The sequence below is a fragment of the Macaca fascicularis genome, chromosome 13, assembly GCF_037993035.2.
Source record: "Macaca fascicularis isolate 582-1 chromosome 13, T2T-MFA8v1.1".
Taxonomy (NCBI): Eukaryota; Metazoa; Chordata; class Mammalia; order Primates; family Cercopithecidae; genus Macaca; species Macaca fascicularis.
In genome coordinates, this window is record NC_088387.1 from 59,196,210 (window position 1) to 59,208,860 (window position 12,651).

At 35.6% G+C, this 12,651-nt stretch overlaps 1 protein-coding gene across 25 annotated transcripts in view; it reads right to left on the reverse strand.

Annotated features, from left to right (window-relative positions):
- Positions 1-12,651, reverse strand: part of EHBP1 (EH domain binding protein 1) — a 330,801-nt gene that overhangs the window by 287,930 nt on the left and 30,220 nt on the right. For all 25 annotated transcript variants that reach the window (XM_074011670.1, XM_045369202.2, XM_074011677.1 and 22 more), the window contains exon 3: positions 2,643-2,700. In XM_074011670.1, the coding sequence (XP_073867771.1) occupies positions 2,643-2,700 (58 nt within the window). The remainder of the gene's footprint in view (positions 1-2,642; positions 2,701-12,651) is intronic.

Consider the following 12,651-nt stretch of genomic DNA (forward strand, 5'->3'; position numbering starts at 1 on the left):
TATGAAATAGAATCTGAACCTAACAGAAGTTATTTGACTGACTTTTCAATCTTTTCAATGTAAATGCAACGAAATAAAAAAGAATATCAAACATCAAATATAGGTTTTTCTTTCCTTTTTTTTTTTTTTTTTTTTGTAGAGATGGGGTTTCGCCATGTTGCCAGGCTGGTCTCGAACTGCTGGACTCCAGTGATCCAACTGCCTCAGTCTTCCAAAGTGCTAGGGTTACAAGTGTGAACCACCACACCCAGCCAGGATATTCTTAATTGACCTATAATCTAACGTATTTCCTTATGTTTCTCATTTTCTCTTAGAAAATAATTGCCATCTAATTTTTTTTCAAACCCTGAATGTGGCATTCAAGCTAATTATTAAAAGAGATAAATTGTTTTTTGTTGATAACTAAAAACATTTAGAGGCTATTTCTAAAATGTATAGGTCTAGTCATATTCACCTGTTATACTTAGTGGATAAATTTATATTGGTCCTTTCCACAAATCTTATATTGACGAACAAATGTCATGTTTCTTTTTAGAACCCTTTCTCATATGTTAATAGAAAGAAAGCATTCAAATTACAATGCTCCCAAACTATAAACGTATGCTTTAAAGATGCTGCTGCTCAGGATGTGAGGCAACTGAAACTCTTCAAATTGCTGGTGAGAGTGCTTAGCAATTTCTTACAAGTTAAAAATGAACCTACCCTATTACCTGGTTATGCCTTTCCTTGGGATATGCTCAAGATAAAAAAATATTTTTCCCCAAAGACACTTGTACAATAATGTCTATAGCAGCTTTATTCACAAGAGTAAAAAACTGGAAAAAAAAAACAAAACAAAACCAAATGTTCATCAGCACAGGAAGAGATAATCAAATCGTAGTATATTTGCATGGTGGAATACTACTTAGCAATAAACAAATAAATACCAAAACAGCATGAATAAATCTCAAAAACGTTATGACAAGTGAAACAAGCCTGACTATACTACTGTACTATTTTACATGAAACTCAAGAACAAGCAACACTAGTCTATGGTGACAGAAAATCAAAACAGTGTTCACCTCTGAGAGTTGGGAACTGCCTAGAAGAGGAACAAAAGAAAAAAGTGATGGAAACACTCTGTATCTTTACAGAAGTGGTAATTATACAAGTATACACATTGATCAAAGCTTACTGAATTATAAAATTAAGATCTGTGTATTATACACATGTAAGTTTTAGCTCAATAAAAATAAAAGACTTGAAAAAAATGCCCTAAATAAAAAATTTTAAATCCAGAAAATTGTAGAATTTCAATTAAAACTAATAAAGTTTTCTTTATACAGGTCTACTTGTAGAAAAACCAACATTCAATAAACATTCTTGTGGTCATTGTATAGTAACAAAAAATATAGTCACATTTATTTATAGAACAGAATTTTGTTTTTAGAGACACAGTTTCACTCTGTCACCCAGGCTGGAGTGCAGCGGCACAATCCTAGCTCAAAAAAGCCTCAAACTCCTGGGCTCAAGCGATCCTCCCACCTCAACCTCTTGAGTAGCTGGGACTACAGGTGTATCAACACACTTGGCTAATTTGCTTTTGTTTTTGCTTTTGTTTTTGTTTTTGTAGAGATGGGGTCTCACTATGTTTCCCGGGCTGATCTTAAATTCCTAGCCTCAAGTGATCCTCCTGCCTTGGCCTCCCCAAAGTGCCAGGATTATAGGCATAAGGATAGAATCTGACCAGGATAGAATTTTTAAAATATCTGTAGAACTGTTATTGAATTTTATAAAATTCTGTTCCACTCCCCACAAACAAAATTATCAGTACTAAAAGAAATTTAAATCTTTGAAAAACCCAACTCCTCTTCTGCAACCCAGCAACAGACTCAGATAACTCGTAACTCCTTAAGTGTGCCCTAACTTTGTCATCTTGTAATCTAAATAAATTAATCTTAGGTACAATTGTGTAAGTGGCACCTGTTTAATCATTAATTCTTAACACTGTAGTACAGAGAAGTTACTTAACTATTATGTTATTCAAGGCTCCTGTCCTAGTCCATTTGTGTTGCTGTAACAACATGCCACAGACTGAGTAACAAATAACGAGCAGAAATCTATTTTCTCACAGCTCTAAGAGCTAGAAGTTCAAGATCAAGGCATCAGCATCTGGTGAGGGCCTTCTTAGTGCATCCTCATGTGGCAGAAGGCAGAAAAGAAAAAAGGAAACAAACTCCCTCTATCAAGCCCTTTTATAAGGATGTCTAATTCAATTCACAAGGGAGAAGTCCTTACCCTAATCACTTCTTAAAGGCCCCCCCCCACCTCCTTATATTAGATTGGTGCAAAAGTAAGCGCAGTTTTTGCTATTAAGGCAAAACCGCAATTACTTTTGCACCAACCTATTCTATTACACTGGCAACACCTGATTTTTTTCAAACCATAGCAATTACCAAATTCAAGACCAAAACTCAGGTATCTGGCTCCTATTTTAAGAACAAGCAGTTAAAAGATTATAGCATCTGATCAATCCATTTTCAGTAGACAATCAAGAAAAAAAAAAAAATCAAGTAACATTTTAAAATATTCTACACTGGAACCAGAGCAGTTTGCTAATTTGTATTCAACATTTAGGTAAGAAATTCAGAAAATACACTAACCTTAGAAGACTTCCTTCGGCTTCTTCTGGTCCAAACTACCACCAGTTTATCTGGTTGCCTGCCAAACAGAAAAAAAAGTTAAACATAATTTATCTTAAATAAATAAAGTTTCATTTTAGTGCCTTCAAAAGAGCAAAAATGTCATCTGCTTTAGGTTACATAGAGCAGCTACTGTTACAACAAAGCTCTATCAAATATAGTAGATGTTGACTACAGATGTGACCTAATTTGCATAACTAATATTTCCTCCTTGTCTTTTCTAACAATACTTTAGCAAGTTAATTCACAGGGACAAACCAAGTAAAATAAAACATTTAGAACTAGTTACTATTTTAAAAAGAAGAAGCACACACATATCTTCTCCAAAAATTAATATCATACTTCTAACACATTATTCCCTTTAATGTGAAGTAAATAGGTATAAAAAGAGCACTTCCAAAATAATTTAAATCTATGAATTCACTACTTTTGCATCTCTATATCTCATGAACAATGCTTGTGGTTTTTAAAACATTATTGTAGCCAATCATCTCAATTATCTTCATAAAAACAATACGGTACTGAAAAAACAGGCAAGGTACATACTATTATCCCTATTTTAATTAAGCTTAAAAGACTATTAAGTTAAACAACTAATCAAAAGCTCTGGCAGAACCAAGACTGAAATACAGTCTTCTAATCTCAGATTTCTCTTCTTTATCTTCCACTAATATAAAGTCAAACAAAAATAATACATTTTCAGGTAATATTAGGTTGGTGCAAAAGTAACTACGGTTTTTCCCATTCCTTTTAATGGCTAAAACCGCAATTACTTTTGCATCAACCTAATACAACGATGTTCTCTTTTGTTCTTATGAAAAACATCAAGATTATAAGTTATTTTACTTAAATTTTCATTTAAAAAAAATCTTAGATAAAAGCTTCTTAACCAAGAAATGAATGCCATACTCATCTTGTTGACCTTCACCATTTTCTATGTCCTGTTCATTTTACACTGGAATCCCTTGCCTTTAGCAGATAACCTTTCCTTCTGTTTCATTTAATTAAAAACATATACACATACATAAAAGGCCTCCAGCCTTAAACTCCTCGCTCAGTGATCCACCTACAAACGTATACGAGAGTTATACCAATGGAAAAACAAACAACCGTTAAAAGAAAAACAAAAAAAAAAAACACCTTGTTCAACACAAAACCCTGGACTAGGACAATTACAGTGAGTAAGGATGGGGTGTAGTACAACAACATGATAGATGGGTTTGGGAAGAAGGTATGATCAATGATGGCAAGTTAACAAGAGGAGAACAGTAGCCAACAAACGTAAGCTACCTCATTTGAAAACACTGATGGCTTGCCAGAACATTTTACCTAGATTACTGCACTATCCTCTTCACTTATGCTCTCATCTCCACAGCTCCAGCCCAACTTCAACTCTGAAATTATATTTTGACAGTACTTTTATAGAAATGCTATCTTACAGTTTTTCCTTGTTTATCATCATATGCTGGGCTCTTACACTGAAGGTACTACCAACTGGCCCTTGCAGGTTGAATTTTACAGGCTTACTTGACTGAAAGAGTATTCTATTTTATTTTAGTTTTAACTTAAACTCTTTTAAAAAGTTCTTAAATATCTTTAAACAAGGCCTATGCTGTACAGATTAGGAGAGCCTCTAACACTACCAACTGCTTCACACCTGACCAGCTTCACTGTTTAAAATCATCTATCTAGACCGTATGTGCATTTGGCCCTGCAACACCCTTGTTTCTCAACATGGCTTATAAGGTATTTCACTCACCACTTGACTCTGATCTAGCTCTCTAACTGTATAACCTGCAAATATCTCATAGGCATCTTGCTCTATAACCAACCCCTGAACACATATTCCTTCATTTCTTCACATATTTGCAATGTTACAACATTTAAAAAAACAAAAGAGCACACACAAAAACTTCCTCTTCCATTTTTCTACCTGGTAAACTCCTAATTTATCACTTTCTCTGTGTAACCCTGACCATTTCTCATGTCATCTCCTGCCCCATCCCCTCCCACCCATCCCATATTCCAAGCCTCAGAGTTAATTACGCCTGTGTTCCCAATAATAACCTAGACACACCTATTTTCTATTTTAATACTCTGTATACCTTGTATTGTAAGTATTTATTATTTCTATCTCTCCCACTAGATTGCACTATTTTATCAACCATATCTTATTTATCTTTGTATTTCTAGCAACTAATAATCTAGTACGAGGTTGAGGCTCAATGAATATGTGGCACTGAATAAACCTTAAGTTTCATCCAAGAACTCCCAATTGTTTAATTATAATTGATGATGTCCAACTGAAGCCAGTAGCTATATAATACATCATCCCTGCAACTCATCCAAGCTTTGCAGGGATCCTCATCCTGGCTGCACATTAAAATAAAAACTCTAGGGAAGCATTTCTAAATATTGATACCTAGGTTCCAGCCCTGGATAATCTGACTTAATTGGTCTGGTGTGCAGTTTTTTAAATTCCACAGGTGATTCTAACATGCAGCCAAGGCTGACAACCACTGTTTGACTTGAAAGTCTAGTGAGGCATTACCTGTGATGGCAATGAGAGTGTCTCCCCTACACAACATCCTCCTAGTGCCACCTGAACTGTTGCCTCATTCTAGCACCCTCCTGCCACCTGAACTGTTGCCTCATTCTAGCACCCTCCTGCCACTCAACGCATCTCAGTGCTTCAGAAAATGAAAGCTTTTTTAGCATAAAAAAGCAAGAAGGGTGGTCTCCTAAGCTGTATGTATGCCTGATGTCCCAAGAATGTAAATAGATCATAAGTCACTTATTTAAGAATGCCCCCAGAGATAGCTAGACATTTTAGTGATTTTAAGTCAAGTTCACATTTTAAATATCTTCACTAGAAATCAGTCCACCATTTTATTATCAGGAACAAACTGAGGCAGAGTGTTCTAAAATAAAGAACTGCTGTGGGTTATTATTCTCAATAGAAGGGTACCAAGAACCACATAACTGGCTATCCATAATTAATATTTTAAGCATTCATACTACACTAGAAAATAACCATTAAATATTTACTTATGTACTCCCAAGAGACCAGACACAGGACAGCTGTGAGAGTTTTCTCCAACCACCAACAAACCTACAATCATATAATTTCCTGTCAAAAAAGTCAAGAAAACCTGATAGGGTTTCAGAGAGAATGCAACAATCGCATATTTAACATCTCTATCCCATCACTTCAGTTTAGTTAGTAGGTAGCCCTATATATAATACACACACATTTTTATATATTACATATAAACATTTTATGGACATACACATAAAATGTATGCACAGTCACACTTCCTATGAAATCTGTCTAAAGGGCTCCAATGGAAAAGTTGAGGCCTTTTCGTGGGCTTGTTCAAGGAAGGAAACTGTGCATTTAAAAATAAAGATTTAACACCTTCTATCCTGTCTTCAAAGCCATTAAAAAGGAACATCTTGAATCTGAAGGTGGCATGCTTTGTCTCAAATTGTGCTCTTGACGTCAAATTCTGGAGAGGAAGAAAGAAGCTAGGAAAAAGGACAGGAGACAGCAGTGAAGAAGAGCAGAGAGGACTGAAGTGGAGAAGAGAGGAGAAGCTAAAAGGAGAGCTACAATATTCAGATTTTAAAGCAATTAGCTTGAGCTTTTCCTGGCACGCAACTAAGGCGTGCCCTCCTCTTCACCACTAAGTGAACTACTGCGTATGAAAACTAAGTTTAAAGAAAAACATTTCTGGCTTATTTTAACTCCTTTACTCTTTTCCACTCTCTGATGTATGACACACGTGTGAGGTGAAACTTTAAAAGCCAAGAGAAAAACCCAAAACTATCACCTGAAAATCACTCCCATCACTTTCCATAATCATAATAAGCATTCAACAAATATTTTACTGAATGTCTGCTATGTTCCTGGCACCATGCTGAGCAATGGAGATACAAGGATGAAAGAAAGATCCACTGGAAGTTCACAATCTAGTGGGGAGACAGACCATTAAACCAACTACCCTAGCCCAGGCACAACCTTGGAGAACACAGAGTAGATGAAAAGACCTTAGCTTAAAGAAACTATTTATAAATATCTCAGGAAACAACATGAACAGTGGCAGAAAGTACCGGCCCAACCACAGAGATTACTAGATTTAAAATTTGTAAAAACTGTAATTTACAATGACACTTTCAATGTAAAGCCCAACAAAAGATGAGTGACTAATTATCGTATGTCTGTTTACTAGAAAATCACAGAGGCATTAAAAATATTTTCTAAGAACATTTGCAAACATAGGACAATGCTTAGGATATCATGGTCTGTTTGTTTAATATAGATTTCAATTTTTCTATACTATATAATAAGAGAAGAACCAAAAGGAAATACCTCAAATTGCTATCTGTGTTTATTACTGGGAAGTAAAATTATGTGTCATTATACTTTTCTGTATTTTCTACCATGAATTTGTATTACTTTATGCTGGTGGGAGGTATTTAAATGTGGGGAGTGAGCTACTAAAAATAAATCAGTTGCACACTTACTAAGAAGTAGAATACATAAATACATATAAATCAGAACTTTTAAGTTTGGAATTAATTATGAATAGACAGAATTAAATAAATTATTTTTTTTTAATTTCAGAGAAATCACAAAGCCCTCAAACAACTAAATTAATTTGTTTTCCAAGTCAACAGAAGTGGGGGAGTAGTATTCTTTGTCTTAAGTTAACATAAATGTTCCCCTAAGATCTGAGCAAAATTTTTAAATAGGCCCCACTTGACTCTGGCAACCTCCCCTCCTTTTTTGGTAGCTCCTTCAATTCCTGGGCCATTCTTTCTCAGGCACTGAAAGTCAACATGACATTCCAGTATGGGCTGGCCAGACCCAAACAATAATATGACAAATGCTTTTCAGACCACTCACTTTTTTCTACATCAATTAAAATTCCCATTTCTCCAGGATAAGTATCTTAGGAAGTTATTAAGAGGAAAGGAATCCGGGGAAAAAACTTGTATTAATTCAAGAGATATGAATTTATAAAAGTGGACCTTTCAAAGATGACATAGTACACAGTTGTCCCTCCATATCTGTGGGGGATTGGTTCCAGGACCCCCCACAGATACCAAAATCTGAGGATGTTCAAGTTCCTTATATAAAATGATGCAGTATTTGCATATAACCTATACAAATCCTCTTGTACACAGTCACACACTGCTTAACGATAGAGATATAGTCTGAGAAATCCATCATTAGGCAATTCTGTCCTTGTGCAAACATCACGGAGTATACTTACACAAACCTGGATGGTATAACCTACTACACACCTAGACTATATGGGAGAGCCTACTGCTCCTAGGCTAGAAACCTGTACAGCATGTTACTGTATTGAATACTGTACGTAATTTTAACACAATGGTTATTTGTGTATCTAAACATATATAAACATAGAAAAGGTACAGTAAAAAATACAGTATTATAATCTTATGGGACCACCTTCAGGTATGTGGTCTGTTGTTGACCAAAACATTCTTCAGCAGTGTATGAGTAAGTTTAAATCATCTCTACGTTACTATACCTAATACAACAATGTAAATACTATGTAAATAGTTGTTACGATATATTGTTTATATTATTTTTTGTTATTATGTTGTTATTTCTATTTTTTTTCCCTGAATATTTTCAAGTCACAGCTGGTTGAATCCACAGATTCAGAACCTGCGGATAAGGCGGGCAGACTGTATGTAGAAGAGAATTCTAGACCAGGAATTAGGTCTGATACTAAGTGACTTTAGAAATATCTCTTTCTTTCTCTGAGCCTATTCCCTAATTTGGACTTCACTAAAATCTCAACCAGTTAAAAAACAAACAAAGAAACAACAACAACAAACACTGACACTAATTGGCTAAATATTTGGTGGTTTAAAAGCAAAATGAAAAATTCAGAAATAGGGTAAAGAATATGAGGCAAGGATATTTGTCTCCTGTCTATTAACAATCTAGAGGTAGCTAATATTACCACCTTTGAACAACATTATGAAAGGGGAAGTAATAACTTTTAGCAGAGCAGTAAACTATCAGATTCATGCTCCCTGTCCAAGGCACAGTGTTAATCATGAGAGGTGTTACAAGAAGTACCCTACTCCCAGCCCTTTCCAACCACCACTATCATGTTGGCATTAAGATGGGGCCACATCATACTTCTCACTACTAGAACATGAGAAGGGGTCTATGTCACTTCTGGAGTAAATGAATAATAAACTAGTATATTTTCCCCACACTATCTAAATGGACAGGATTCTAGAACACACAGGAGGGCATAGTCGTAAGATAAGAGTTGCCTGGGCCCCTGAATGACTACACAGAAGGTCAGTTGACCTGGAACATCCTCTCTACATTGAGAAGTGAGCAAAAAATAAACTTTTGTTAGGTTAACCAACTTGGATTTCCGGGTGTATCTGCTACAGTAACCCCTCAATGTTCTAGAAAACTCAGTAAATTAAAAAAACACACACATAACAATAATAGTTGCTGTCTTGTAAAAGTTTACATTTCAAAGTGCTGAGACCGTATTTATCCTTTTTATGTCCTATCAGTTTTCATTTGTATGAAATCACTATTCCAAAAAATAAAAGATAGCTGTACCTCAAAACTTGGAAAGCCTCCAAGCTTTTCCTAAATTAAAAATAAGGAACTTTGTAAGTCTTTGGAACACAAAAAGTACAACACATTTCTCTCACCACAGAATCCAGGATATGCTTAAAATAAGAAAAAAAGAGCTCAAAACATTAATACCAAATTTAACTGAATAGGCACTTCACTAATAAGGTTATTTCTTTTAGAGAAAAGGACTCTTAGCCATAAATGAACATTTCATGGTAGGATGCTGTGAAAATTTAAACAAAAAAGGGGGAGATTGTCTTATCACAGAAATACTCTAACTTTACTATTTCTCAAGTAATTATTTTTATCCTTCAGTAGGTACATCTGCCTCCTATTAAACTACCACTACTACAGCTCCAGTTAATTATACTCCTTTATGCTTACTCACAAGAGTTATTTAGCAAGCTGCAGTAATTATTCAATAGGGAAAAAATTATACAAATACAAGACAAAGTACATACACAGGATATATTTCTTTTCTGTAAAAATAAAGGACAATTCTAATAATAAAAGATGCAAAACATCTTTATCAGTTAAATAAAAATACTTTTTTTTTTACCTATATTTTTGTGTCACTCTATTGTTTAAAAAATATTTTAACAGAGCAATTACTTTTGGTTAAAAATAACTGATAACGCAAATGAACTTTTCTGACAGGTATTTCTAATATCTATATGCCAGTATTTAGAAACAGCACCTCAAATTGAGGAAACATAGTTTGATGTTTGGCATATTACAGCAGAGTGTACTTTCAGATGGGCCATCAAAAATAAATAAATAAATAAATATCTTACTAACAACAGTATAAAGAATTTACTATTTTTCTTTCTTTCTTTTCTTTTCTTTTTTTTTTTTTTTTTTTTTTTTGAGACAGGCTCTCACTCTAGCCCAGCCTGGAGTACAATGGAGTGATCATAGCCCACTGCAGCCTCAGACTCCTGGACTCAAGCAATCCTCTTGCTTCAGCCTCCTGAGTAGCTAGGACTACCGGCACATGCCACCACAACAGATAATTTTAAAATTGTTTTGTAGAGATTGCTATGTTGTCCAGGCTGTTCTCCAACTCCAGGCTTCAAGTGATCCTCCTGCCTGAGCCTCCCAAAGTGTTGGGATCTCAGGCGTGAGCTACCACACAAGGCCTAATTTTTCTAATATAAGGATATTTGTAAGACAAACAGCACTATAATGAATCACTGCTGTATATGTATGCAATATTGGTCTTCTCAAATAATACTTCATACTTTATTGTTTTATAGTATCACCCATAATGAATTCCTTTAATTTAGCATATTATTTACTCTTCTCTTTTTTTTCCAGACCTATTGGAAGAAGACTCACATGTCACTAAAACAAATATTAGTATACCCAGGTTATATACCTGGTTCCCTGGAACTGAAGTTATTAGAAAAACAAACAAACAAAAAGAATCTATCAATCTGACCATTCCTCAGCCCAAACAATCATATTCACAATTTCATCTCAACACACTTCTATAATTACTGCAATTGTGTGTTTTGGATGACTACATTTGTCTGTCTTGTTTCTGACCTTAAGGGTCTCAAGAGATTTCCTGGTATTCAAAAAGCATTTATTAAGAAGAGGGCAGAAAAACAATATGATAGATAAAAGAATCACAAGAAGACAACTTTCTTCTGGTTGCATCATCTAAGCCTCAAGATGTTCCTCAACTGTGAAATAAGAATACAGGACCAATGTAACGAATAGTTAAGATATATGAAGTGCTTAGTGGAGCGCTAGGCTTTCAGCAACTTCTCCAAAAACATTAGCAACCAGTCCATGTGTACACACAGAGCTTCCAAATAGCTTCGTACAGTCTCCCTCTTAAATGCGAACAGACGACCAAAGATCATCTAAGGAAAGCCTCCAATATGAAAGAAAACAGGCTAAAAAGGAGAAAAAGAACTTGCAGGAAACTGAGACAATATCACCAGTATGCTCAGAGGTATTAAAGACATTACACTCATGAAAAATACCAAAGGAATATTTAATACATAAGAAAGCGTTCTGAAGATTGTCATTATTTTTCATTAGGTGAGCAAAAAATGCAGAGTTGGAAGATAAATTTGAGGAAATCTTCCAGAACTAGAATAAAATAATGATTATTTTAAAAGAGAGAAATACAGGAAATTTAGATAAATTCAGAAGGCTAAATATCTGACTATCCCCAGTATAGCAGTGAAAAAAGGTCCTAAGTTGTCATTTATGCTGAATGCTTTGTGAAAGACCATTCCAAAGTGGAGCAGGACACTTGTGGGCTCCAGCGGAGGAAAGGAACTGATGAATTACCAACGTGTTTAACTGTTTGAGAAGGATTTTGAGAGGTAACAAGTACGTTTAAGAATAATAATGATACGCACACTGCAGGGTCATAAGGGAAGGTGGGGGGAGGACAAAACAAAATTAGTAATTATTAACAGAAGGAAATTTTTTAAAAATGGAAATGTGATAATACTATAGGGCTCAGCTGCTAACAATGTTTACTAAGTCACAATGAATTCTGACCTAACTCTGATAGACCTGACTGGTAAGTGAGGGGATGGGTAAAGAGAAGGGTAAGTAAGCTTCAGGGAGGATATGACAAGAGGGCTAAATCCTCACCTACCAAATCAACAAGTTAGTAGATAGAGTCTATAATCAAAAAAGTAAAAGAACAGTTGAAAGTATGTTGCTGAACAATAAAATACCACTTCATACCACCCATTAGGAAGGCTACTAAAAAAAAGACAAAGGCCAGGCACTTTAGGAGATGGAAGCAGGAGCATCACTTGACCCCAGGGGTTTGAGGCCAGCCCAAGCAACACAGTGAGACCTCGTCTCTACAAATAATTTAAGCCGGGCATGGTGGTGCATGCCTGTGGTCCCAGCTACTTGAGAGGCTGAGGTGGGATGATTGTTTGAGCACAGGTGGTCGAGGTTGCAGTGTGCCGTGATTGCGCACTGCACTCCAGCCTGGGTGACAGAGCGACACCCCCATCTCAAAAAAAAACAGAAACTCAAGGAAGGGCCATGCACAGTGGCTCATGCCTGTAAGCCCAGCACTTTGGGAAGCCAAGGTGGGAGATCGCTTAAACCCAGGAGTTCAAGACTAGTCTTGGCAACATAACAAGACCCTGTCTCTATTAAAACATACACAAGCATGCACACACACACAAAAGGCAGAAAAAGAGTGGAAAAAAGGTACAAAGAACAAAGGCAACAAGTACAGAACAGTAACAATTAAGGGAGACATTAATCTAACTACATGAGTAACCACTTTGAATGTCAGTGGTATAAATGCACCAATTAAAAGATTGTCAGAGGTTC